Here is a 27,798-nt window from a genome sequence, read left to right on the forward strand (position 1 = left end):
ATAGCTTAAACATAACAAAATAATGTTTCTCAAAACAGAAGTCAATTAAGAAAATAATATATTATGTTGTGTGTAACAATGAAATAGAAATGTAATGATTTACATAACAATGATATTTGTCTTTGGTGAACAATTAAAACAGTTGCTCGTAGCTCCATGGTTTGCCTATGAGGCCTATTATTAAATGTTTTAATAATGGGATGCTTGCATTTTAAACAATAATTAAAATGATAATTGTGTAATATATACTCACCTGTGTCCTCCTGTCAGACAAAAATCCTTCAGTGAACACTGGTACCTCAACAGGATTTTGCAGCAGATATCACATCCGAAACTATAATCCCCAAAAAACAAATCTGTTAAATTCACCTCTTTACGCTGTGTCTGTGCATGTACTGTGTATATGTGTGTGTGGAATGTTGTATACAGTACATGCACTGTAATGCTGTCTGACAGCTCGAGTCATTAGACTGACTAATGCCTTTGGGATCAGAAAGGACCATACGTTGGTACTTGTAAGTAAAATCCCCTTTCACAGATACACTCACAAGCTCACATTTTCTAACATACAACAATCATAGTCAAGCAACACATTTGCTTATTAATATATATAAATATTAATATCTCATATAATAAACAATGGCCATGTTACAGGACACACATTCGATTTTTGTATTAAACGTGAACAATAAGTTATGAGGGGATATGCATTACTGTGAATAAATCACGCCTGAAGAGCATTGTTAGTGGCCGTTTATGTTTCACTGAATGATATATATATTTTTTTTCATTGCTGGATGAAAAATGTCACGCAGTAAATGAGTTCCCATGTGGCAAACGTTTTGCCTAGTACTTTAGTATTTACTGTAGTAAACAGTGGTAAAATCCTGGACGTAAAGTACACAACACTATTTACATCAGTTTATCTGTTCACTAGTTATTCCTACAAAAAACTTAAGTGCAGTGTTGTTATCGCAGAAATAAGCCCCGACAGTGTGATCAGGACCTGATGCGCAGCACAAGGGTCTTGTATCTCACCGAAGAGGCTTATTTCGCGATAACAGCCGGCTGCTGGTACATTATCGCGCTTATTATACGGCTACTTGCCACATGAGAAAAAAACTGGACATGAAATGTCATTTTGAAATATTTTATTCGCTGCTTTTTACCAAATGACGACCTTCCATGAGGAAAAGCTGTTTAAGAAATGACATACAAATGTCACAAACAGGCAATTAGGTTGAATCATTTGTAAATATTGTATCAGATATGTTATTAAAATACATATTTATATTTTGTTTTGTGTAATATTAAATTGTACCTGTCAAAAGAATTTGCAGCATCCGGGTTACTGTGTGTTATTTGATTTGAGCAGTTGTTATCTGGGAAAACCAACTTGCAAATGTCGTGAGTGGCCAATCAGAATCAAGCATTCAAATGAGCCATGTTATAAATAAGTGTAGTAATACTGTAAGTATAGCAGAGTAGTAGTAGTAGAAGAACAATGTACTACAATGTACTACAGTTCTAGTATTACAGTAGTTTACTATAGTAAATACAAAAATGTATTCTACAGTAAAGTATTTTTTCACGTGGCGTATTTCATGCCAGTTGTATGATTGGTCCAGAGTTGTATTTATTCTCTTTAACGAAGTATAAAAATTTGGACGGTTTTCATCTAGATCTGTGAATTTAGGAAATTTTGGTTTATTTTGTAGAAATGAATTATGAATCCCCAAAACATTGCACAGTATTGTGATCATAAGCCTGTAAAACACTAGGCTTGATTTCGTTTTTGCTTTTACCAAAAATTACAAATATTGAAGTAAAATCAATGCAACTTTCATGATCACAATCACTTAAGCCTTCCTTCCACTAAAAAGAATGGTCCCTAATCAAATGTGGAAAGTTGTTTACGTTGCTAAGGGTGCTGTACAGTGATATACATAATCGTTACACTGTCATATATTCGCAATAAACCAATCGGATTTAAGGATTGGAACTAAGCGTTTTCTGAAAGATGTGGTTTCAGCGGACGCACGCACCTGGCCCGAATTTAACTTCCTGTCTGTGTTTATTTTAATACAATTTATTCTATATGTAATTTGTATTAAAATTCATTTATAGGATTATTCAGAGGATGAAACTGTATGTAATGGAATGTGCACAGAGGTTAATTACAAGCTGTTTTTGATGAGATTTCAAGTGTGACGTGTGTTGCTGACAAAAATGTCCCCAAATGCCTTGAAATCTCATCCAGACATTGATTGTGTAATGTGCTACAGATTATCTGTAGGTGTAAAATGCATGTAAATGTCATTGGACATATGTCAAGTTCCCATGTTCATGTCCTCATAAGTAACAAGTGTTATGAACATATTTCATGCCCCCATGTTCTTAATAAGTCTAATAAATAAGACAAACTTGCAAACCATCACATAAAAGGCAGGTTTTTTTAAATCAAGAGATCACTAGGCTTTAAACTTTACAGCTCTAAATTTAGATGATATTACTTTATTGACATTCACTTCTTTATACAGTAGGTCCTTCTGTATACCTTTTACTTATATAAGGCAGTGACTGAATATTACTACAGAAGGAAGAAATGATTTGTAGTCTTTTAAATTATATGTGTGGAGCCCTTTCCTCTTGTTTCCTCATGTTGCTCTCTCTTCCTCATGAACTCTTTGGCTCAGGGGGGGGGGGGCGACATGGAGCAAGAGGGTGTTGGAGAACAGGGTGGGAACGGGGGAGGTGGATAGCCGAAATGAGAAAAGATAAGAATGTGTGTCAATGAATAAGTGAAAGCTAAGAGGGGATGAACTCTTTACTTGTAAGCTGGACAGCACTGACCGGTCAAGAAGATACAACAAAACAAACATTTTGTTCATCCACCTAGCAAAAAAAAAACAATTTGAAAATGAAGAGTTTGGGCAAACTTCACAGCAACACAGACCAGCTGCTAACATCTTTATCAAACACTCTTCCATCCCTCACTCTGAGTAAGCAACAATGGGTAAGTAGTCACACACAGACACTTCCACACACACATATTTTTGTTTAATCTGGAAAGATTGTTGACAATTTACTATGTTTTCCATTTCCATCTGTGTAATACAGTATACTGGTGGAAATTGATATTATTTTTATATATAAAAGTATTTATTTCATGTATATATACTCACATATATGGCATAAATCCCATGCAAAATAAAGTGCAGCGAATAAGTCAAAATAGGTGTCATTTGTAGATTTTTTGAAAATTTAGTTGTTCTTTTACTGTATTATTCAGTTCATAACACTTCTTAGTGTTCACAAATTAGTGGATCTGTTATGCTGTGCAAGTAGCTTGAATGCTTTGGCAACATTGTAATAGTTTACAATTATGCCAACAATTATTTTTGTTTACTTGAAAAGACAGACAGACACCCACAAACAACTTTGAATGTCTGTCAAAACTGGGGTGATTGAAAGCAGATCTGTCTTAACTCATGCCTTAGGGATGCTTATTCTCTAGCTCTGTTGTCAAAACACCAAAACGCCTTAAAAAACGACAAGGACATGAAAGAAACAAAAATGTCTACTAATGTTTTAAAGCAACTCATTTCAGTTACTGAAGGCTGACATGACATATGGTCTTCTTTTTGTTTATTCTAAACAGAAGATTAGAGCAGTATTAGACATTTGCTAGACTTGTCACAACAAGGAGTTACTATCTAGGGATGCCTCCAACTACACCGACTTGACAAATGTTGTAAATAAAGTAAGAATTTTTATGTCATACCACAATTAAAACAAGACAGTAAATAATGGTGAAAAAACTTGGTGGTCAGGCAAAAAGCATCTTTTAAAGCAACTCATTTCAGTTGGTGACTTTTCAAAAGGCTGACATGACACCTGGCCTTCTTTTTCCTTATTCTAAACAAAAGACTAAAGCAGTAGACATTTGCTAGACTTGTCACAACAAGTAGTTAGTATCTTGGGATGCCTCCAACTGCACCGACTTGACAATTGTTGTAAATATGTCTTTTTAAGTCATTTTAAGGTTTTTGTCCGTATTTCAAAAACATCTGTAAAACAAATAACAGAAAAACTTTGTAAAATTACAGTGTTCAATGTGATGCAAATAAAATCTTTCGGTTACACTTTACATTAAGGATCCCTTTATAAAGCATTCCTTAATGTGTTCATTGACGAATAATACGTTGTTTACAAATGCATTATGCAGTTATAGCTGCATTAATAAAAAGGGGGGTTCAGCGAAATACCTGCCAAATGGTGAGCCATTTTTAACTCACATGTTATTAATGCTTTATAAATGTATTTATTCATTATTTGTTTGACTCGAAGGCAGATTAATTATTATCTTGATGTTGTTTTCAAAATAAGCTGTCAGAAATGAGACTGTAGGGTGTCATGATGTTTTTTTTGTTTATTGTATATTTCATATCTTATGTCACTTTTCAAACCATGTTGCTTACCTCATCCGATTTCGAATGTCTTTTAGTGCCCTCCAGAATGCCTTCAGATCATGATTTTTATCCAAAGCATAGTGACATAAGATATGAAATATACAATAATAAGAAAAACCATCATAACAGCCTACAGTTTCTAGTCTGACAGCCTATTTTGCAAATAAATAGTGAATAAATAAATGTATTAAACATCTATAACGTGTGAGTTGAAAATGGCTCACTTTTTGTCAGATATTTCTTTAGAATCTTTATTTACGCAGTTATAATGGCTTTATAATGCATTTTTTATTGACTTATTAATCATTAATGAACAGATTTACAAATAAAGGGAACCTTAATGTAAAGTGTTACCAATCTTTCTGTAGGCCTGTGCCCTTTCCTTGTGTCAAATACCTTAATTTATAATGTCCACAGAATTTTATGTATGACCTGTGTATTTCCAATAATTTTCTGACAAAACTTCATATAACGTTCTCAATGATTGAAATGACCCATTCCTTTGTGCATCGTTGCTGCTGCACACACCATGAACAAACCGATTTAAATGCTTGAATTTGATCAAAATGACATCATTTGGAAGTCAAACCTTTAATCACTTACAGCTCATTATGACATGAAACGTTAAAATAACTGCGCACCAGAAGAGAAGCGACTGGGCGCTGTAGAATGGAAACACAAGCGTGCGCAGACACGCGGTGCGTTCCAAACAAAATATATCTCCCTCTCAAGGGCCCTTCGGGAAGAGGATACCATACAAAATGTCCCTACAAATAAAGAGAAAATAATGTTGTTTTTATTGCTCCTTTTGCCAAGTGAATACGAAAAATTACTTTTTTCCCTATAGAGCTTACACATCAATAGCTTTACTCTTCGAAGCGTGTAGGGCATAAGGATCACTTCAGAATGGAACGCAAGGGATGATTTCTGCATGCGGGCGGTTAATGTGCGACTGCGAGTTGGGTTAATTTGCAAAAAGATCCGTTTTCAGCTATTTTCAATGTAAGTGTATACACTGACAAAAAAGGTCAATTGTTACTTAAACTTGAGATTTAAACTGGGTGAAATATCCCTTTAATGTGCATCTTATGTAAACAAAGCACTTAAGCAAGGTTTGAGAGGCTCTGCTATAGGCCATTGTGAAAATCATTTATTCACAGAACTTCTGAATAAACAGAGTAACGGATTCTCACAAGTGCTTTGTTTGGTGTAGTTTGAGGTGAACTTGATTTTAGGCAATGGTGTTACTTTGTTTTGAAAAGTGGTGGGGACTCGTTTGGAAAATTGATCATATTTAGTAGGCGGTCAATTGACTACTCAGCTTTTTCAACCCCAGCTCTCACAGTATGTGGTTCACTGTCATTTGGGCAAAGTCACTTGGCTGTTGCGGTGCACTACACTTAAAAACAGTTTATTATGAATAAAAATGTCACTTGTTCATTGGTTTATGTTAATGGCCCCTACACAATATACACCTTACGCAAGCATTTCTTAATCTCTTCCAAAAAGTGGTGGGGACGTGTCTCATCATAGAAATTGCTCCAGGTATGGATTTGTATTTCATTGCAGGTGTGATAGTAAAGTTAGTTACAGCTTCCTGCTCTAACCCCGGGGAAACTAACTTTTATGGCCTGTTTCAGATTGAAGAGAGCAGTGAAGGGCATCGTTTACTGGAAGAAAAACAGACTTGTTCAAAGAAGGGTGAAGAACGGGAGAATGGAGAACAAAGGAGAAGCCCAAGAGCCAAATACATACCTGAGGGCAAAGGTGAGGGCTCAAACAACATTCTCTCTCATAATGTTCAGGCACCTCTGTGTGTTTACACTGAACACAGGAATTATGTGACACAAGCATTTAAGAGCTCTCTGCGGACAGTGTTCGTTGACAACAGATCAGAAATATTTTTTAAAAGTGTACTGGATTTGAATTGCTGACAAGTTACTCTTTAGCACATCAGGACACTTATGTTCTCATTTTTGTACATCTGTGTATAAACGTTATTTATAAAATGAGTGTCAGTTCCCTAACCCACACAATTTGGTCTTGGAATATTTTGATAAAACATGTTCATATTGAGTTTTGTGACTCTTTCTTGCAGTGTGTGTAACTCCTATTGGCAGCATGTAGTTGAACTACTGTATATCAGACCATCTTTAGATGAGTCCTTATAAGTGTAGGCCTTTTAAAAAAAAGGAGGAAATTATTTCAATAAAATTAATTAAATATTAATTAATTAATGTGTTCGTTGTTATGTCATTGAATTATTTTAATGTCTTATATAGCCATTGTAGTTTGAGACACATGCTTTCTGTTTTATTACAGAGAGGGAAAACACAAAAACCCAAAGACATTATAACCACACCCCATTTCTCACTGCTTGCCCCACACATGCTTTGACAGTCCAGACAGAACGACTTGAAATTAATAAAAGTAGGATCACATTTTTTTACTTTATATACCCTTTCCTTTTTTTTTCACTCCCTCAGCAGTTCCTCCTGTAGGAGAAGAGACTGTTGAAAGATGATCACTATGAATTCTGGGTATTGGTGATGTGTGCAATATGTGTATAACATCTAGAGGATTATACAGATGTGCTTGAATTCAGAGCTCAGGGATTACATCCAAACTCAGAGCTTTAGCGTATTTGTCTGCCGGTAAATGTGATCGAAGTGCCATGCTGCAGGTTGGTATGGCAGTGTTTCAGCTGGTATGATGGGGGCCGCAGGGGGGTATGGCTGTGCACACCTCTGTCAGAAGGTTTTGACCAGGTGTGAGTGTTGTGTAATCAGAGAGCAAGGTAAGAGATTGATCTACACTAAATTCTCAATGTCAGATTAGTGTTTCTGTATGTTTGCATGTGTTGTATGTCACTAGATGTTGGGATGACATTTTTGAACGTCAGCAAAGGTGATAAAAAATGAATCAAATCAAAATAATTTAAAATGGGAGTTTATAAGGTCTTAGTCCAGATATTATATTTAAAATATTTAAATTCACATTAGTATAAGCAAATATGTGTTGCATGGGTGTTTTTTACCATTTTGCTCAAAAGTTTTTATACTACATTAAATTTTCATACAAATATGAATTTTATATGGGAAATCAAAAACAAGGGCTAGTGTTTCAAGCCACCATGCTCTTCCAGGATGCCGACATATACGGCAAATATATATTTTTTTACCATTCTGTAAGAAAGATGCAAAATGTAATCTTTGTCAATATCATATTATTGTCATTTCTTATTTTTTATATAGGTGATTATAAATATAAATGTTTGGTTGCTGGTACAGTGTGTGCATGTGTGAGAGAATAATTGTTTTGTAGGTTACTACTGGATTATGGTTGCATGTTCTTTAGAAACAGCTAATCCATATCCTGTGCAGAAAATGTGTCCCTCAATTTTTAGTCTGTATCATCTGCTTGTAAGGCAGAATCTCTTCTATGTGCTTCCTTTTCCTCCACCTTTCATGGCTGCGTGGACAATTTGGTAATAAATAACTCCAAGATGAATAATTGTGGTACAAATGGAATGTTTTTTAAATTCTCTTGAGAAGTTTCTGCCTTTTTACTTCCAACCTCTGGTACTGGTAGGCAACATATGAATGTGCAATATATGCAATATGAAATCATTTGAAACATATAAATAATAATACACATCATATTTATATATACTTTTTAGCTATACTTTTAGCTATACTTTAGCAATGCCAAATAGAAATATATTTAAATGAAATTAAATAGTAAAATCAATTTGAACAATTTTTGCATTTAAGCGTACAGGGTCACTTGAGTATGGTTACCTCACAGTAACAAAAATTCTACAGTTAATCTCATTAACAACATTCGACTGCATTATTGCTAAAAGCAGTAACTGATTTATTTTTTATTGATTGAATGTTGAATAAATGTTAAATTCATTATTCTTAACATTGAATTGGTTTTACTTTGTAAAACTTAAATGTGACTTAGCTACACTGTAAAAAGTAATGTATTTTTAAAATTCTGTAAAAACCAATATTCAAGTTTAGTGTAATTAAAAAAAAACATGTAACTTTACTTTGAATAAAAAGTATTTTACGATTTTCTTCTGCCACCCAGCTCCCAGAATATTACAGTTTTTACATTGTATAGTAGCTGAGAGAGGGCGATTCTAATGAACAAAACATGACAGCATTACTGCTGTTGTTTACAATTCGTCGTCTTGGAATAATAAGGTTCTATCTGCATTCTGAGTATACTAGTTTTGAGTCATTGAGCTTCAAAGTTTTGCATTTCATATAGCAAAAATGATATGAGGAACAAATCTCTTTCATACATGAAAAGACATAGACCCTAAACTTATTTTTACGTATGTTTGCTTTCAACTGTTCCTATCTTTTCTCTTATAGCCTATTTAGAATAAATTTATGTACAAAAGTTTTTGTGAATCATGATTTATTCGTGAAAGCGTTCGTAAGCAGATTTCACGCACAAATTTGTGCGTACGTATGCTTAGTGAATTAGACCCACTGTTTTACAAGCCATAAAAAAGAATAAAATAACAAATCAGTAACAAATGAAAAATACAACACCAGACCAAGGCTTATATACAGTTGAAAGAAAAAGTATGTGAACCCTTTGGGCTTACTTGGATTTCTTCATAAATTGGTCATAAAATGTGTTCTGATCTTCATCTAAGTCACAACAATAGAGAAACACAATCTGCTTAAACTAATACCGCACAAACATTATACGTTTTCATGTTTTTATTGAACACAACATGTAAACATTCATAGTGCAGGGTGGGAAAAGTATGTGAACCTTTGGGTTTAATAACTGGTTGACCCTCCTTTGGCAGCAATAACCTCAAACAAACGTTTCCTATAGTTGCAGAATCAATATTCTTGGGATGTCTGGTGTGAATCACTCTCTTGAGGTCATGCCACAGCATCTCAATCGGGTTGAGGTCAGGACTCTGACTGGGCCACTCCAGAAGGCGTATTTTCTTCTGTTGAAGCCATTCTGTTGTTGATTTACTTCTATGCTTTGGGTCGTTGTCCTGTTGCATCGTCCATCCTCTGTTAAGCTTCAGTTGGCGGACAGATGGTCTTAAATTTTCCTGCAAAATGTCTTGATAAACTTTGTTGAAAAATTCATTTTCCATTGATGACAGTAATCCATCCAGGGCCTGAGGCAGCAAAGCAGCCCCAAACCATGATGCCCCCTCCACCATATTTCACAGTTGGGATGAGGTTTTCATGTTGGTGTGCTGTGCCTTTTGTTCTCCACACATAGCGTTGCGTGTTCTTTCCAAACAACTCAATTTTGGTTTCATCTGTCCACAGAATGTTTTGCCAGTAGTGCTGTGGAACATCCAGGTGCTCTTTTGCAAACTTCAAACGTGCTGCAATGTTTTTTTTTGGACAGCAGTGGCTTCCTCCGTGGGGTCCTCCCATGAAGTCCATTCTTGTTTAATGTTTTCCTTATTGTAGATTTGTCAACAAAAATGTTAGCATGTGCCAGAGATTTCTGTAAGTGTTTAGCTGACACTCTAGGATTCTTCTTCACCTCATTGAGCATTCTGTGCTGTGCTCTTGCAGTCATCTTTACAGGACGACCACACCTAGGGAGTGTAGCAACAGTGCTGAACTTTCTCCATTTGTAGACAATCTGTCTTACCGTGGACACATGGACATCAAGGCTTTTAGATATAATTTTGTAGCCCTTGGCCACACGGAGCGCCAGGTCAGTGGCAGTGAGTAACTCGCTCCTGCGAGTTGGGTCGGGCTTCCCATCATCAACGTCCTTCAGGGCTTTAGCCTGAAAGACCTGGAGGATTACCATAGCGTGGAGGGAGGAAACGGCCTGTCCAGCTGCATTGTAAGCCTTCGACACGAGTGTCGAAGAGAGCTTACAAGACCTGGACGGGAGTCTAAGTCGACCCCTCCAGGTGGCCACTGTCTGCGGGCACAGCTGCACCGCAACAGCACGCTCCACCTGGGGGATGTCGACATAGCCTCGGGTCACCCCGCCATCCAGAGAAGTCACGGCTACAGAGCCTGCTAGCCTGGATAGTACCGAGAAGGGTGCATTCCACGACTTTCCACGTGAGCTCCACATGCACCTCTGGGAAAAATGGCACTGGGGTGGTGCGGGGCTTTTGACCACACTCCAAACCCAGAAACCTCGAGTCCAGCTGGAGCCTTTTGGGGAGGCTGCCTGGGTGAGCATGGACGACATCTCAGCATCAGTCTATCTTGAGCTCGACCGCCCGTAGGCAGGAGCTCAGAGAGATCTTCAGCATCTGATGCCAGAAGGTAGCTGTCTGATGTGATGAAAGAGATTTCGTCCTCATCCCTCTTATGAGTCTAGCCGCTATGGGAACTCAACCACTTGATCGCCATGTTCTCGCAGAAGAGATTTGCTCTTTTGAAAAGGTCCTTAGCTCTCTGCCAAGACACCCAGGGGAAGTCCGCTGTCGGCTGGGAGAAGTCCGCTCTCCAAAGGGAAGTCCGCCGTCCGAAGGGAGAAGTCTACTGCTCCACGTCGTAGATCCAGCAGAAGTATTTATTGAAGAGATAAAGCTTGACAATCATATGCCACGCAGGTTCCGAAGCAGAAAAGGATGATTGAATGACCGTCGCCATCTTCCTGTTATACCTGAATGCACGGGGCGGAAACTGGCGTGCGTGTGCCATTTGGAGATGGTGGTCAAGTGGGCTTAACCACTGAACTGGTAAATCAAAGGTTGCTGGTTCGATCCCAGCAGCCACCACCAGTGTGTCCTTGAGCAAGACACTTTACTCCATGTTGCTCCAGGGGGATTGTCCCTGTAATAAGTGAACTGTAAGTCGCTTTGGAGAAAAGCGTCTGCCAAATGACTAAATGTAAATTTGCCAAGCCCATTGGCGTTTCAAATTCCTCTCTGAGATTATAGGTTCTCAAGATCAAACCCCAGTCTGTCGAGAATGGGAATTGAATTGCATTATGAGGGTTCATGTAAACATAGGTATTAGGAAGCTAGCCCTGCTGGCTAGCGTTGAACTTGTGAATAACTCAATTTTGACCATCATTTTAGAGTTGGAATCTTATAACTCTAAGGCGACGAATTGTTGAAATAATTTCTCTCTGCTTCTTGCTCTTTTTAGAGTCATACACATTAACTGAGCTCAGTGATGTCTCCTTACCACCTGATACACCTTCAACGGCCATTTCCATTGATGACCTCTCTCCAAACTCGCCCAGAAACCACCAGCCCCTCTCCTCAGAACGGCCCTCCAAGGCTTCCCAGCGCTCTATTAAAGCCCTCAAGAGATGGCTGAGCAGCCCAGTTCGACGGCTGAGTCTAGGAGGAAAAGGCAAAGGTAACACCTCAAAGTCGATTCAGAGCCCAGAAGGATCAGCCTACATGTTCGTCCCTCTCTCGCCTACCCAAAGTCCAGTGACTCCAGGAGAGAGGTCTGAAAAATTACCCCACACCTACAGATCTCTGGTATGGATACAATACACTGCATATGGAACTATTGCTGACATATCAGTTAATAGCGTTACTTGCTTTGTTATATGTAATATCCATGTGAAATCATTGACCATACACAGTGTCTTTCACTGTAAACAGGACTGTGATGAGCTTTCAGTACTAGTCTCTCCAGACAGCCCCTATTACCCCAGAAACCTAAATAATCTACTGCAGGTAGTACAAGATGCATATCATACATCATCTCATGTGTCTTTCAACAGTGTCCACTATGTAGAAACATTTGTTTTCACAGGGACTATAAAATATGAGTGTTTGTTACCATTATTGTGGCTCTTAGAGCAAACTGTTAAACAGGTGTAGGCAGTACTTCAACCTACTTTGTTTAGTGTCAACCAATCACTGCATGGCACTGAATTAGTTAAAACATGATCATGTGTAATATAAACACAATATCAATAATCATGGTTATTCATATTTCATAAATTAAAAAAAGTGCATAAAAATATTTTTTATATTTATTGTAAATCCTGTATTCCATGTTTGTTTGAATACTCGATTCTGATTGGCTGGAAGGGTTGCATTAAAATGTCATTTTCACCTGTTTGATTTAAAATTACACTGTTAACCTCAATGCTCTAACTTGGCAAATTACCATGGTATAAACGGGATAATCCACAGCTAGCCTTGTGTTAAATCATTTTAATATGCTTTGCGGTGGCCTCCAGGTTGTGCATAAAAACCTTTTAAAGCACGGCTAGCTGTGGATTATCCCTTATGTAACACATAGCCTATGTAATTACCATGCTATTATTGCTGATTTCTGGTTTCTCATCATGCTTTTTATTTTTTATACAATATTTGGGTATTTAAACCTGATATGTGTGCAGTTTCAGAGTCATCACAACTTGCTCCATGGGGACAATGCTCCGTTCAGGACTGCTGAGGAACATTCACGATCACAGGGTTCAGAGAGTGATGAAGAAGCTAGAAACACTGCCTTGGAGAAAAACATGTAGGTATATTAAGTGAATTTTCAACTTTACCATGGAAGTTTAAATATTAAACATTTACCTCCCACCACCATAAATGAATGCTATCTGGCATAAAATATTGGAAATCCACTCAAAATCTGAAATACAGTATCGCATTATGATGTATCTCTCAACTAGATATGTTTTGAATGAGCTGATTGAGACAGAGAAGCTGTATGTGGAAGATCTGGGACTTGTAGTGGAGGTGACGTATGAATAAATTACAGAAATCCTTACAAAAATGAATGTATTTCAATTTTTTTACTTTTAAGTGTTGGGAGAATATATTTTATGTAGTTACAATACTAATATAAAAAAGTGAAAAAAAATATGTCAAGTACAGTTAAGTGTACATAAAAAGTAGACTGAAAGTCTACTTTCTTATTTATAGTTTGAAAGAAGTATACTAATATACTATAGTAATAGCATAGTATACTAGTATACATACTTTTTTTGTAAGCGTAATGGGCATGACTAAATAGTTTTTTTAATCAATTTACACAGTATATACATAAATTAAGTAAATACATAAAATTGTAAATAATAAAAACATACATAAATTGCTGCGCCTACATAAATTGTCTATAAACTGCATACCTTTAAGTATACCTTTAATGTATTGAAAGTCACTTAAAAGCATTGGTCAAATTAAAAAATGTAATTGTTAATCTATTAGTTTTTCTCTGACTCCTCCAGGGTTATATGGCCACAATGAACACTGTTGGGGTACCTGAGTATCTAGAGGGAAAGGATAAAATTGTATTCGGGAATATTCATCAGATCTATGAATGGCACAAGGAGTAGGTCTCTTAAACGATCAGTCATTTGACATTGGTCTGTGTTTGTTTTCAATTTAATACATTGTATTTCTGAGCCTTTGCTGTTTTTGTGGCATTGAGCAGCTATTTCCTTGGTGAGTTGGAGAAATGTGTTTGTCAACCTGATTTGCTGGCTCAACTTTTTATCAAACATGTAAGTACAGTTAAGAGTATTTGTTTTCATCAGGAAGAACTGCTGTAAAATTACAGCAAATTTCTAGTTTGCCAAATTAGCAAATAGCATAAAACAAGCAATGTGTGTTTCACAGGAGCGGAGGCTTAACATGTATGTGATCTACTGTCAAAACAAGCCAAAGTCTGAGCACATTGTTTCAGAGTACATTGAGACCTATTTTGAGGTAATTTTTGCTACAGATTACTAACTAGTATATGAGTTAAGGGTGTATGACTGTCCTGTTCTAATTTTTTGCAGGAAATGAGACAACAGCTGGGTCATAGGCTGCAGTTAAATGACCTGCTTATCAAACCAGTTCAGAGAATCATGAAATATCAGCTTTTGCTTAAGGTGTGCTTATTAACGATCTATATATATATGTCGAAAGTTACAATTTTCAATTTATCTTCAAAGAGAAATTATTCAAAAGTAATTCAACTTTTGAACAAAATACCACCTGGTATTGCTAGACCACGCTTGTGAGTTATGGAGCACAGCAAAAGCACATCTCTTTCTGAGAAATTATCTTTCAAAATTAAAATTTTCAGAAAAATTGTACTTTCGTCCCAACTCTCCCCTACTGTAAATCCAGAGATATAGTTTTAAATCTAATTGTATCAATGGGATATTTGTGTATGTGTGTGTTTGTTTGCAGGACTTTTTGAAGTATTACACTAAAGCAGGCAGGAGGACAGAGGAACTTGAGGTAATTGCAGTTCTTTTTACAGTAGCTTTCGAATTCATACTTGTATTCAATGTGTCTCATGTACAGCTGCTTTGTAACAATGAAAATTGTAAAAAGCGCTATATAAATAAAGATGAGTTGAGTTGAGTTGAGTAGCTACAGGTTTACTACAGGTAACTACAAGAAAAGTAAGTAGGGGATAGAAACACAAATTATCAGGTGATATATCTAATTATTTTTTTCTAATCACAGAGGGCAGTGGAGGTGATGTGTTTTGTTCCAAAGAGATGTAACGACATGATGAATGTTGGAAGACTTCAAGGCTTTGAGGTACAATAGCAAGATCACATAGACTGTTTCACAATGGGATCTCTTCTGTCTTTACGATCAAAACATCTTTAATGACTGTATGTTTATTAATATACTAACAAAGTTTCTTTGTTTAACATTTAGTTACATTATGCCTCTATTATGTATTATCTCTGTCTAAACATTCCTCTGTTGTCTGGTATTGGTCACAAAATCAGACTCAACAAAATCATAACAAAACAGTTTTGAAGAAATGTAAATTCAATAAATCACCACTAATAGTCTGTCCCTGTTAATCATAAACATTTACTCAGAAACTATTAGGCCTCAAAAGTCACTGACTGCACCTGTAATGGGACTTCTGATTATGGGCCCTCTTATCACGATCCAAACGTATGGATTAAAGAGCAGGGCATAAGTGCACTCAGGGCGTGTCTGAATCCACATTTTCAAATAAACGACGGGAAAACGGTTTGCGCGGCTGGCCGCATGGTCTAAACGGGTGATCCTGATTCTGACATGAGTAATTGCTGTTTTATTGTCGTAACATGCAATAAACCAATCAGTGTCTCATCTCTCATTCCCTTTAACCATTAAGAATATTTACCATGGTTTTACTCCACTTAAAACCAAAAAAACATGCTTACTGTAGTAAAACCATGGTTTCTGTAGTAAAACGTCTTGGTTACGTATGTAACCTCAGTTCCCTGATGGAGGGAACGAGACGTTGTGTCGAGAACGACAGATGGGGTTCGCCCTTGAGAACCAATCAACTCTGACTACTATAGAAAAGGCCAATGAAATTTGGCGAATGAAATTTGCATGCCGGGCTCCGCCCCCGGATATCCGGTATAAAAGGAAGCCGGCGTGCAGCATTCATTTACCTCTTGTTCTGAAGAGCCTGAGATCCTCTCACGACTGCAGCAGAATACGATACGTGTTTGTGGCATAAGGGACACAACGTCTCGTTCCCTCCATCAGGGAACTGAGGTTACATACGTAACCAAGACGTTCCCTTTCTGTCGGTCTCTCGACGTTGTGTCGAGAACGACAGATGGGGTTATCTATGGAAAACGCCACAAACGCTGTATCGCGTCACAATCTCAGCGAAGCGACGGTAACAAGCCTGGGCGTGTCAGCTCGAAGCTTTCGTGAAACTTGTAACCTTCCAGTGTGGTGGTCGGGGGGTTCCAGAGCTTTCTAGGAGAAAGATGGGTACAGCCCTGACCGGTAACCTTTCACGGACGGGGCCTTAGCTCTCTACAGGCGAGAGGCCGTCCGGCTCGGGTTTACACCGGGAAAAGCGCAACTCTTACTCAGAGAAGCGCTGCAGAGGCCACCTCCTACCCGTGGGGAGGAATATGGTGGAGATATGATATGGTCTCGTCCTTGGAGGAGAACGCATGGAACGGGCGGACTGGGTAGTGCCGCGAGGTGGAGGTCCACCTGGGGAAGCTCATGGGTTACCATGTGTGGGAACCATTGTCATGAGGGTATAACAGACGGAACAGCCCACGGTGGGGGTGTTACTGTGTCCGATAGCACAGGTCCGGTTAGAACTATCTGTGATAGGTCATAAGGTTTCCCGGCCTTAGGGGGAAGGCTGCTCTGCCCAGCCAACCCCCAGGAGGTGCTTGCTTAGTGATGGATGGAGTGCCTGTTCTTAACCAGAGTCTGGGTAAGAAGGAAGGTTGGTGAGGTACCAATTTTCTTAGCCATGTGTTTGGGTAAGAAGAAAAGGGTAAATAGCACACTGACCCAACCTCTTGGAGGGTGGGAAGGTGCTTTCGCAGGCATACGCCCCCCCGGATGCCAGTCCTACATGTCGCCACGCAGGACGTGGGCTGACACCGGGTTTACGCGAAGGTTGTTAACCCTTGCGAAGGTGTTTGGGCGTAGCCCAACCCGTAGCTCTACAGATGTCTGCTAGAGAGGTGCTTCTGCCAGTGCCCAGGAGGTGGCTAAACTCCGGTGGAGTGAGCCCACACTGCCAATGGGCATGGGAGATTCTGAGATCGAAATGCCGTCGTAACGGCATTCACGACCCAGTGCGCCAGACTCTGCTTGGAGACAGCCTTCCCCTTCTGCTGTCCTCCAACACAAACAAGGAGCTGGTCAGAGCTACTGAAGCTCTGCGTGCGGTCCAGGACACAACACGGATGGGGTTGGGTCTTCCTCCCCAGTGGGGAGCGCCTGCAAGTCCACCACTTGGTCCCCGAAGGGAGAAGTGGGAACTTTGGGCACGTATCCGGGCCTGGGTCTCAAGATAACGTGAGAGTTACCAGGGCCGAATTTAAGGCAATCCGGGGACACAGAGAATGCTTGGAGGTCCCCTACCCTCTTGACGGAAGCGAGCACCAACAGGAGGGCCGTCTTACTCAGGTGAGGAAGATCGGAACCTCTGAGGGGCTCTCAAGAGGGTATGGAGCGGAGATGAGGCGGATTCCGCCCTCTCGCGCCCATTAGGAACCTGGTGACCAGGTCGAGTTGCCCTAGAAACTTTCCATCAACTGAGTCGTGATGAGTAGCGATAGCGACTACATACACTTTCAGTTTGGAGGGGAGATCTTAGTCTCCAGTCTCGTGAGAAGGGGAACACAATCCTGATCAAGCACCTCAGTGGGTCTTTTCTCGTTGAGAGAGAGAGACACCAGGACGAGAAGAGGCGCCGTCTAGAGGCGTGTGACCGCCTAGTAGATGGGGCCCTAGCCTGGGTGATGGTCTCAGCCATAGAGGGGGAGTAGCCATCTCAGGATTTTCTCGTCCCGTCTAGAGACCAGACATGGGTGTTCCAGAGGTCTGATCTGGGATGCCAGAACGTGTCCTTCCCCTGAGAGAGCAGGTCCTCTGTCAGGGGAATGGTTCAGGGGGAGTCGCTGTTCAGAGCATCAACTCTGAAGCCAAGTGCGGTTAGACCAGTGTGGTGTAACCAATACACTTGGTGCTCCTCTTCCCTGACCTTGCACAGTGTTTGTGCAAGGAGGCTCCTGGGGGGGAAGGTGTGCTTCCGCCCTTCCCGTGGTCAGCTGTGCGCCAGGGCATCCGTGCCGAGGGGGGCCTCGGACAGGGAGTACCAAAGCAGACAATGGGTGGTGTCATGGGAGGCAAAGAGGTCTATCTGTGCCTGACCGAACAACACCCAAAATGAGCTGGACCGGGGGTGGAGTCGCCACTCTCCGCAAGGCGTATACTGACGAGAGAGCGTGTCGGCTGTCTGGTTCAGTTTGCCTGGGATGTGTGTGGCCCGCAGGGAGCGGATCACCTGCTAACTCCACAGGAGGAGGCGTCGGGCAAGTTGTGTTAGTTACCGTGAGCGTACACCACTCTAGGCAATTGCACAGCGCAGACGGGGGCCCGTCCAGCGCCCCGCTTCTGCGTGCCCGTTGCACACTGCACCCCACCCCTGCAGCGAGGTGTCCGTCGTCACCACGACGTGCCTCGTAACCTGCCCGAGGGGAACCCCCGCCCGGAGGAAGGTCATGGAAGACCAAGGGGTTAGGGTGCGTCGGCAGCAGGGCGTCATCACCATGCGCCTGCTGCCGGTGTGCCACGCTGTCCTCGGAACTTGACTCTGTGGCCAGTGTTGAAGTGATCTCATGTGCATCAGCCCGAGGGGTATTACCCCCGCGGAGGATGCCATGTGTCCCAGGAGCCTCCAGTTCCAACACTGACTGGGCGCGCGCTGCGGACAGCTGCGCCGACATGGTGACAGAGTTTGGTTCCATACCGAGAAAGAGGATGCTCTGCACTGGGGAGAGTTTGCTCTTTTCTCGGTTGACCTGAAATCCCAATCGATCTAGATGCCGGAGCACCAGGTCCCTCTGTGTACAGAACAGATCTCACGAGTGCTTGCCAGTCGTCGAGATAGTTCAGGGACAGACCGAAAGGGAGGACTCTGTACTGATATGCCCACCCCTCGAACTCGAACCATGGGAACGGGGCAGTGTCGAGGGGATCGAGACATTACAGTAAGCGTCCTTCAGGTCGATTGCCACAAACCAATCCTGACACCTGATAGATGTCAGGATGCGCCTCTGCGTGAGCATCTGAACGGCAACTCGTGAAGGTGCTTGTTCAGGGTACGCAGACCTATGGCAACCCGCCGTCTTTCTAGGGAATGATGAAGTGCAGGTTGTGACCCACTGAACGTCTTGATTTTGGACGAACTCGATGCCTGTTTTGCCAGAAGTCTCTGGGAAACTGGATCGAGTAACCAAGACGGACCACCCGCATTAGCCAGCGAGACAGTGTGGGCAGCTCTTGAGCTCCCAGGGACTGTACAGGGTGACCAAGGGGGCAGTCTGCTTCATCATTTCCACGGGGGGTGGTTCGTCGGCTGGCGGAGCTAACCATCTGTCGCGGGGGGTCCCCGGAGGGAAGGATGGCTCCGCCTTTTTACCTGCCTGGCGGGACAATGGCACGCACTGTCGGTTTGAGAGTGGTGACAACTGTCGTATGTGTACGACCTCACGCCTCGCCAGGGCGTGAGGTCGGTTCGCCGAGCACAGTCCAGTGGAGTGTGGGATCGGCTGCAAGTACACCCGGGGAGACCGAAAAACTCTGTGAGTAAGTGGGCGCCAGGCCCTGAAAAGGGCCCGGCTTTGGTGACGAGGCAGGAGTCGTCACGTGCCGACCGATCAGAGCCGTGGCTGTGATGGTTCGGGCCCGATGTTGTTCTCCCTGGAGTCTTCCCGTCAGTGTCCCTTCTCGTGAGAAGTTTGCTGACGGGGTGGAGGTTTCCCCCTCGACCTCTGCTTCCGGGGTGCCGCCTGTGGGGGCACAGGAACCGGAATCGATGTCGAAGGGGTCCTGGGTTGCAGGGAAGCAGACGTCACGCGGGATCTCGGAGGCCTTCAGGCGGCCGAGTCGCGGTGAGAAAAATGTGGTTAATTGCCACTGTCTGCTTCACCGTCAAAAACTGCTGAGCGCAGTACTCGACGGTCTTTACCAACAACCCACCTTGCGAGATGAGTGTATCAAGAAAGCGGACTTCCTTGGTATCACTCTTCTGCACAAGGTATAGCCGGGGGTGTCTCTCCTGGACCACTACCGTGGACATCGTCCGACCCAGGGCCCGTGCCGCCGCCTTAGTCACCCGTAGAGCGCTGTCAGCGGCGGCACGGAGATCCTGCATTATACCCAGGTCGGTCTTACCCTCGTGGGGCTCTCTCAACGCCTTGGCCTGGCGGACCTGCAGGATGGCCATGGCGAAGAGAGAGGAGGCAGCCTTGTCCGCGGCATCGCAAGCCCTCGACACCAGTGATGCCGAAGTCTTACGTGCTTTGGACCGTAGGCGTGGCCGATTCCCCCCAGGTGGTAGCCGTCCGCGGCACAGGTGCACCGCGGGCGGACGTTCCACTCGGGGGATCTCGACGCAGTCCTTGGCTGCCCCTCCATCGAGGGAAGTAAGGGAGGTGGAGCTGGTTTTCACTGGAGCGGTACGAGAGTGGAGCGCTCCAAGTTTTACACAGCTCCTCATGCACCTCCGGAACCCCGGGTTAGCATGAATGACATTTCTGCTTCCTCCTAACTCGACCGCTGGGGGTGGAGCTCGGATTCGTCAGAGTCGGATGTCAGTCTCCCTCCGATGCTGCGAGCGACATCTCATCTACGTCACACATCGTTCCCGATGTGTGTGCGTGAGAATCCGGACGGTATGCCACCGCCGTTTGGGGAACGTTCAGAAGAGCGTATCGGGGTGCGATCGGCCCGTGAGCACTTAGCTGGCGGGTTTACGTTCGCAGAGTTCCCCATATCACTAACGCTGCTAACGTGGGTGGTCATCGGGGCCGTAGCCACAGATGTCACCGCTCGGGTAGCAGACGAAATGGTGGCTGGTTCCCGTAGGAAGACAGCCACCCGTGACCGCAACTTCTGAATGACAATCTGCCCGCAGTGCGCGCAGATGTGTCAACGAACGCTGCTTCAGTGTGCTGGACGCCCACACACCTAATGCAGCGATCGTGTCAGTCCCCTGCCGCACCCAAGAGAACAGCGGGACATGTCGTTCTCGATGTGTGTGCGTGAGAATCCGGACGGTATGCCACCGCCGGTTGGGGAACGTTCAGAAAAGCGAATCGGGGTGCGATCGGCCCGTGAGCACTTAGCTGGCGGGTTTACGTTCGCAGAGTTCCCCATATCACTAACGCTGCTAACATGGGTGGTCATCAGGGCCGTAGCCACAGATGTCACAGCCCTGGTAGCAAACGAAATGGTGGCTGGTTCCCGTAGGAAGACAGCCACCCGTGACCGCAACTTCTGAATGACAATCTACCCGCAGTGCGGGCAGATGTGTCAACGAACGCTGCTTCAGTGTGCTGGACGCCCACACACCTAATGCAGCGATCGTATCCATTCCTTTCCGCACCAAAGAGAACAGCCGCGCTGGAGAATGCTCAGTCAGTCCTGAAAAGGACTTTTAGATAAATCTCACACCCTCGGAACTGCCGAGACGCCCAGGGGAAGGTCGCTGCAGGTAGGGACGATCCGCTGCTACACGTCGTAGATCCGGCAGTAGAAGAAGACGAAGAATTCATTGAATTCGTTCAGTTCGTAGTCATGAGCGAAGGCTCTGAAGAACAAAAGGTAAATGAATGCTGCACGCCGGCTTCCTTTTATACCGGATATCCGGGGGCGGAGCCCGGCATGCAAATTTCATTCGCCAAATTTCATTGGCCTTTTCTATAGTAGTCAGAGTTGATTGGTTCTCAAGGGCGAACCCCATCTGTCGTTCTCGACACAACGTCGAGAGACCGACAGAAAGGGAACAATGGTTATCACAAAATAACCATGGTTTTTAAAACCACACTGTAAAATGTTTGACTGTAACTTCACAGTAAATTTCTAGCTTCTGGTTGCATGTCTTTCACAGTATGCTGCAGTATGTAACTTCACAGTAAATTACCGGCTTCTGGTTACTTTAACAGTAAGTCACTGTGTCATGTCTGCAGTAAAGAGTTGTAAACTAACTGTTGTGTACTGTGCCCTCACAGTATGTATGCCATCGTATTACTGTGATTTCATAGAATGCTCCAGTGAAACTAGTTTAATTAACTGTGAAGATAAAGTTCCCGTCTGTCACACTACTGTTACTAGCAGTACACTAGCAGTTCAGTGTTGTACGATTATTATATTAAACTGTGAGTAAATGTCTGTCAGTTTATTGTGATGTTGCAGTTGGCTGCTGTGAAAGTTCATTTTTTAAATGAACAGTAAGATAAGCTTCAGATTACTCTGATTTACCAGTTGACTGTGGTAAAATTACTTGCACTTAACTGTGAAGCTACAGCTTAAATCTTAAAATTAAATATATGTGATTCACCAGCTGGCCAGCTGCAGAATTACAATGTTAAGTGAACTAATTACACACTCATGACTATAGACGTATTGGCTATACCTGAGCGGCCAATAATCTGCTGTTAATTTACTCTTAAAAATATGATTTTTATCTGATAGCCCATCAATACAGAATTACACTGAGAAGAACCTGAATCAAAGTAAACAAGCAGAGTAGTTTGACATATTATTTATTTTAATAGAGTTTCTCTAAATAAACTATGACACTCAGATCGTGACTCTTTATGAAACCAAGACAGGCTGAACCAAGAATATGTTCAGCTTTGATCTAACTGAAAAACCAAACAACATAACTTAACAAAAGCTTGACCATGCCGGTATTAGGTTGGTTTAGACTGCTTACTCGGTCATTCATTCAAATCAATGAGTTTTCTTAGTTACAAACGTACAAACTTGCTGGTTTATTTGTCCTATATGCCTCTTTGACTTTGTGCCAGCCTCTGGACATATGCCCAGAAAGCACCTATAAACAAAAAAGCAGAGAGAAAAGCCGTTAGTTTCATCCAAATGGGATGAATAAGGTTGCAGTCCTCAGTCACCACCTTCAGTGGTATAATGACTGTGCAAAATTAGACACACAATAATTAGTTACTTTTCTTTCAATATAATTGTAAAAATATTTTGGGATACTGAGCTGTAAATTGTAACCATCAGAAATAAAACAAAAAACTCTTGAAATATTTCACTATTTGTGTAATAAATTTTAAATAAAATTGCCTTTTTTTGGAATAAAAATACAAAATATAAAGAACTTGTCCATGGCAACATAATTTGTGAGATGCACCTGTATGTTTGTGATTGTTTGTTGAACACTGTGTACAGTGTTTAGTGTAGTAAATAGAGTTGATAATATCACACATGATGATATTTGTAGTCCATGCTTATAATTCAGAGTCTCTTATTCTGTTGAGAGCAAAACTGAAGTTATCTCAGTTTTAGCAAGGTGACATTACTGTGGTTATGTTAAACTGCAACCTTTTAACTGCATCATTGTAACTGTTTGGCTGCTGTCGTTCTGCACAACACATCCAAACTTTCCTGGTTTAACCCACCAAATAAAAACAAGCACTCAATAACAATATTATTGTAGACACTACCTTTGGATAAATTCCAGAGTGCAATCAGCATCTTCATCATACTCTACATTGAAATTGTAGTAGCTGGCAAAAATAGCACACAGACCAGTTGTGAAGTCTGGGAGGAGGTCCCATAACTACTTCACCATCCAAAGACAACATCCATGCCCTTGGCCTTGTTGTGTTACCTGAAAGAAAACCATAGTCATCATGTCTGACAAATCTTGAATATCAGGATATTTCACACAGTACTGTATAAAAAGGTTAATGTATAAATAGGTTAATGTTTATAACAAACTGTTTCAAAATTTCCCAGCATTTGTTCTGTCCAATATTTACCCAGTGCTCGTTTGCCAAATAAATCAGAAATAGTTTCTTTTTAAGTTTAGGAACTCTTAGAAGAGAACAACAGTTTCTAAAAGAAACTACTCATTTAGACATCAACATTACCTTGGACAATCAAGCGAGGAGTACTTGTTAGGGTGATAGTACTTTTAATGTCAGTGACACAAGTCTGCAAAATAATAAATCAATAGATTAGGTATAGAATTGAATAAGTTAATAATACTTACAACATATGGTACCAAAGAGTCAAAATATGTGCACATTTTAATTTTTTAAATAGACTTCATACACTTACCAACTTTATGAACATTTTCATTGAAAAACAATACGTAATAGAATCTGCAGACTGGCGCAGACTCTCTGTAACAACTCGGGACTGAAAATCGGGGCAAAAATCTGAGCAAATGTCAGAGAGTAAGAGAGTGATAACAGAATTCCTGACCTGAAGATATATATTATAATCAACGTTTTGTGCAGTTACAGACATTGTATATTGTGATGTCAGTCAATTAAAAAGTTTATATTTTGTTGTGGCATTAATGTGTGTAAGTTGTTAAGCACTTTAGTGTGATATTTAAACAGTGTTATGGCTGATGTCATATTAATACCACGTGCAAAAGTGATATTGATTCAATGCAATAAACATTGACAGATCAACCATTTTTAACATTGAATCTATGGTTTGGACCCGTTAGCCTGCTGTCTGGGTATCTTTGTACCTATCACACTTACTGTCATCTTTATGTACAGTACCACGTTGCCAAACAAAGCTATGTTTTCCTGCTTATTAAAATAGAAAATTGTGTAACATCATAATCCTTTACTTGATACACAGTTAAAAGAAAAAGTATGTGAACCCTTTGGGCTTACTTGGATTTCTTCATAAATTGGTCATAAAATGTGTTCTGATCTTCATCTAAGTCACTACAATAGAGAAACACAGTCTGCTTAAACTAATACCGCACAAACATTATACGTTTTTATTGAACACAACATGTAAACATTCATGGTGCAGGGTGGAAAAAGTATGTGAAACCCTAGGCTAATGACTTCTCCAAGAGCTAATTGGAGCCAGGAGTCAGCCAACCTGGGGTCCAATCAATGTGATGAGATTAGATGTGTTGATTAAAGCTGGCCTGTCCAATAAAAAACACACACCAGTTTTGAGTTTGCTGTTCTGAAGAAGCGTTGTCTGATGTGAACCATGCCTCGCACAAAAGAGCTCTCAGAAGACCTACGATCAAGAATTGTTGACTTACATAAAGCTGGAAAGGGCTACAAAAGTATATCTAAAAGCCTTGATGTCCATGTGTCCACGGTAAAACAGATTGTCTACAAATGGAGAAAGTTCAGCACTGTTGCTACACTCCCTAGGCGTGGTCGTCCTGTAAAGATGACTGCAAGAGCACAGCGCAGAATGCTCAATGAGGTGAAGAAGAATCCGAGAGTGTCAGCTAAACACTTACAGAAATCTCTGGCACATGCTAACATTTTTGTTGACAAATCTACACTAAGGAAAACATTAAACAAGAATGGACTTCATGGGAGGACACCACGGAGGAAGCCACTGCTGTCCAAAAAAAACATTGAAGCAAGTTTGAAGTTTGCAAAAGAGCACCTGGATGTTCCACAGCACTACTGGCAAAACATGCTGTGGACAGATGAAACCAAAATTGAGTTGTTTGGAAAGAACACGCAACGCTGTGTGTGGAGAACAAAAGGCACAGCACACCAACATGAAAACCTCATCCCAACTGTGAAATATGGTGGAGGGGGCATCATGGTTTGGGGCTGCTTTGCTGCCTCAGGCCCTGGACGGATTACTGTCATCGATGGAAAAATTAATTCCAAAGTTTATCAAGACATTTTGCAGGAAAACTTAAGACCATCTGTCCGCCAACTGAAGCTTAACAGAGGATGGACGATTCAACAGGACAACGACCCAAAGCATAGAAGTAAATCAACAACAGAATGGCTTCAACAGAAGAAAATACGCCTTCTGGAGTGGCCCAGTCAGAGTCCTGACCTCAACCCGATTGAGATGCTGTGGCATGACCTCAAGAGAGCGATTCACACCAGACATCCCAAGAATATTGCTGAGCTGAAACACTTTTGTAAAGAGGAATGGTCCAAAATTTCTCCTGACCGTTGTGCAGGTCTGATCTGCAACTATAGGAAACGTTTGGTTGAGGTTATTGCTGCCTAAGGAGGGTCAACCAGTTATTAAACCCAAAGGTTCACATACTTTTTCCACCCTGCACTATGAATGTTTACATGTTGTGTTGAATAAAAACATGAAAACGTATAATGTTTGTGCGGTATTAGTTTAAGCAGACTGTGTTTCTCTATTGTTGTGACTTAGATGAAGATCAGAACACATTTTATGACCAATTTATGAAGAAATCCAAGTAAGCCCAAAGAGTTCACATACTTTTTCTTTCAACTGTATAACGTTTCGGTTACCTCTGTAACCTCAGTTCCCTGAAGGAGGAAACGGACGTTGTGTCGAGCCGGCAGATGGGCTCGACACAAACAGTAAAGCTGTTTTGAAAAAAAAAGCGCTATAACCTACATATAACCTTGAATTGAATTTACCTAAATACTGTATGTGGTATATTTGATTATATACTTTAACATATCGAAGTTGGTAATAGGGTAAAAGTTTGAAATTTCTGAATCTTCATCACCACCTTTAATTTACCCATTCTTAACAATATAATACATTTTTATTTTATGAAGAATACATTTTTTATGCATTTTCACACTTGAATATCCAATGTTTCATTGCGTCACCAGGGCCAACTGAATGGACAAGGAAAGCTGTTGCAGCAGGACACCTTCAGCTTAATTGAAAATGAGAACAGCCTACTCTCCCGTCCCAAAGAGAGACGAGTCTTCCTCTTCGAGCAGCTTGTCATCCTTAGTGAACCAATCGACCGCAAGAAAGGCTTTTCCTTGCCAGGATACATCTATAAAAATAGCATCAAAGTGAGACACGGCGTGAAGTGACATACCTAAGTAAACTAGACTACATGTTTGATACATACAAACTGTAAATTTTCCAATTATATCTCTTATAGGTCAGTTGTTTAGGCATTGAGGACCGTTGCACTGACGACCCATCTCGGTTGGTGTTGACATCTCGTAGTGTTGATGGAAGCACGCACCAATTTATCCTGTATGCATTGTCCCCAGAAATCAGATTATGTTGGGAAAATGACATCAAACAGATTTTGGAATCACAACGCAATTTCTTAAATGGTATGTCATTATCATCATACCTCTCCTGACACTTTACTGACCTTGGTATTGAACATTCTACCTTCACTCCACTCTGAATTACCTTTTTTTCAGCCCTGCAGTCTCCTATTGAATATCAGAGGCAAACAATTAAATCTCTTAGTTTGGGAGAGAACATGACAGAAGCACAGTCGCTGGATTACGGCCTACAACCCTACAGCTCTGCCTCCATTGACCGCCAGTGTCTGCCCTGTCTGCACTCCTGGAATTCTTCACATCCCTCACTGCCTCATTAAATGGTTAATGTTTTTATGATTGTAATAACCACATGATGAATGACATGATGTGAACCTTGTAACATTGGAAGAAGATTTGATTTGATTGCTTTCAGATTTGTGTTTACCTTCTCATCTTCCTCTGCTGACATGAACAATATCCTGTCACATGTCACATTCCTTTCCTGCTGACAAAAGCAGATAGAATTTTTTGAATTATTAATTATGGTTAAATTATTCTTGAGCCTGTTTAATTTTCATATGAAGATTCAATATTTTAGTATGAAAGTACACCACCATTATCAAGTATCAAAACCTTTAGTTTCATTTAATTTCTCGTTCACATTTTTGACATGACGTTGTTATAAAACATAGAAACTTAGACGACTTTGCAAAATGTAAACACTGATCCAGAGGCACTTTCATTTTTATTTATTTTATATGAAATTCTTACATGCATAACTAAACTATTTTATTTGTATTTTGTTCAAACATTTGTGTAATGTTAAAAACTGAAACATGAAGTTCCTCTGGATTAATGTTAGATCAGCGCCTTT

General features: G+C 41.2%; 1 protein-coding gene across 1 annotated transcript; it reads left to right on the forward strand.

Moving 5' to 3' along the window:
• The first annotated feature begins 2,876 nt into the window (after positions 1-2,876).
• arhgef25b (Rho guanine nucleotide exchange factor (GEF) 25b) lies at positions 2,877-27,262 on the forward strand. Its single transcript, XM_056751017.1, has 15 exons — positions 2,877-3,016; positions 6,113-6,239; positions 11,600-11,943; positions 12,070-12,144; positions 12,819-12,943; positions 13,101-13,167; positions 13,659-13,762; positions 13,865-13,934; positions 14,050-14,139; positions 14,214-14,306; positions 14,611-14,661; positions 14,893-14,970; positions 26,523-26,714; positions 26,807-26,987; positions 27,081-27,262. Exons 1-15 carry the CDS (start codon positions 2,921-2,923, stop codon positions 27,260-27,262), a joined length of 1,875 nt encoding a protein of 624 aa, XP_056606995.1. The 5' UTR covers positions 2,877-2,920.
• Positions 27,263-27,798: the final 536 nt, after the last annotated feature.

Source organism: Triplophysa dalaica, chromosome 6 (genome assembly GCF_015846415.1).
Source record: "Triplophysa dalaica isolate WHDGS20190420 chromosome 6, ASM1584641v1, whole genome shotgun sequence".
In the NCBI taxonomy this organism is placed as follows: Eukaryota; Metazoa; Chordata; class Actinopteri; order Cypriniformes; family Nemacheilidae; genus Triplophysa; species Triplophysa dalaica.

Bases quoted from the DNA above. Each gene is read 5' to 3' on its own strand.
- arhgef25b (XM_056751017.1), top strand. From the start codon at position 2,921: ATGAAGAGTTTGGGCAAACTTCACAGCAACACAGACCAGCTGCTAACA. The intron at 11,944-12,069 runs GTATGGATACAA...CACTGTAAACAG, and splicing joins CCCACACCTACAGATCTCTG to GACTGTGATGAGCTTTCAGT. The intron at 13,935-14,049 runs GTAAGTACAGTT...TGTGTTTCACAG, and splicing joins CTCAACTTTTTATCAAACAT to GAGCGGAGGCTTAACATGTA.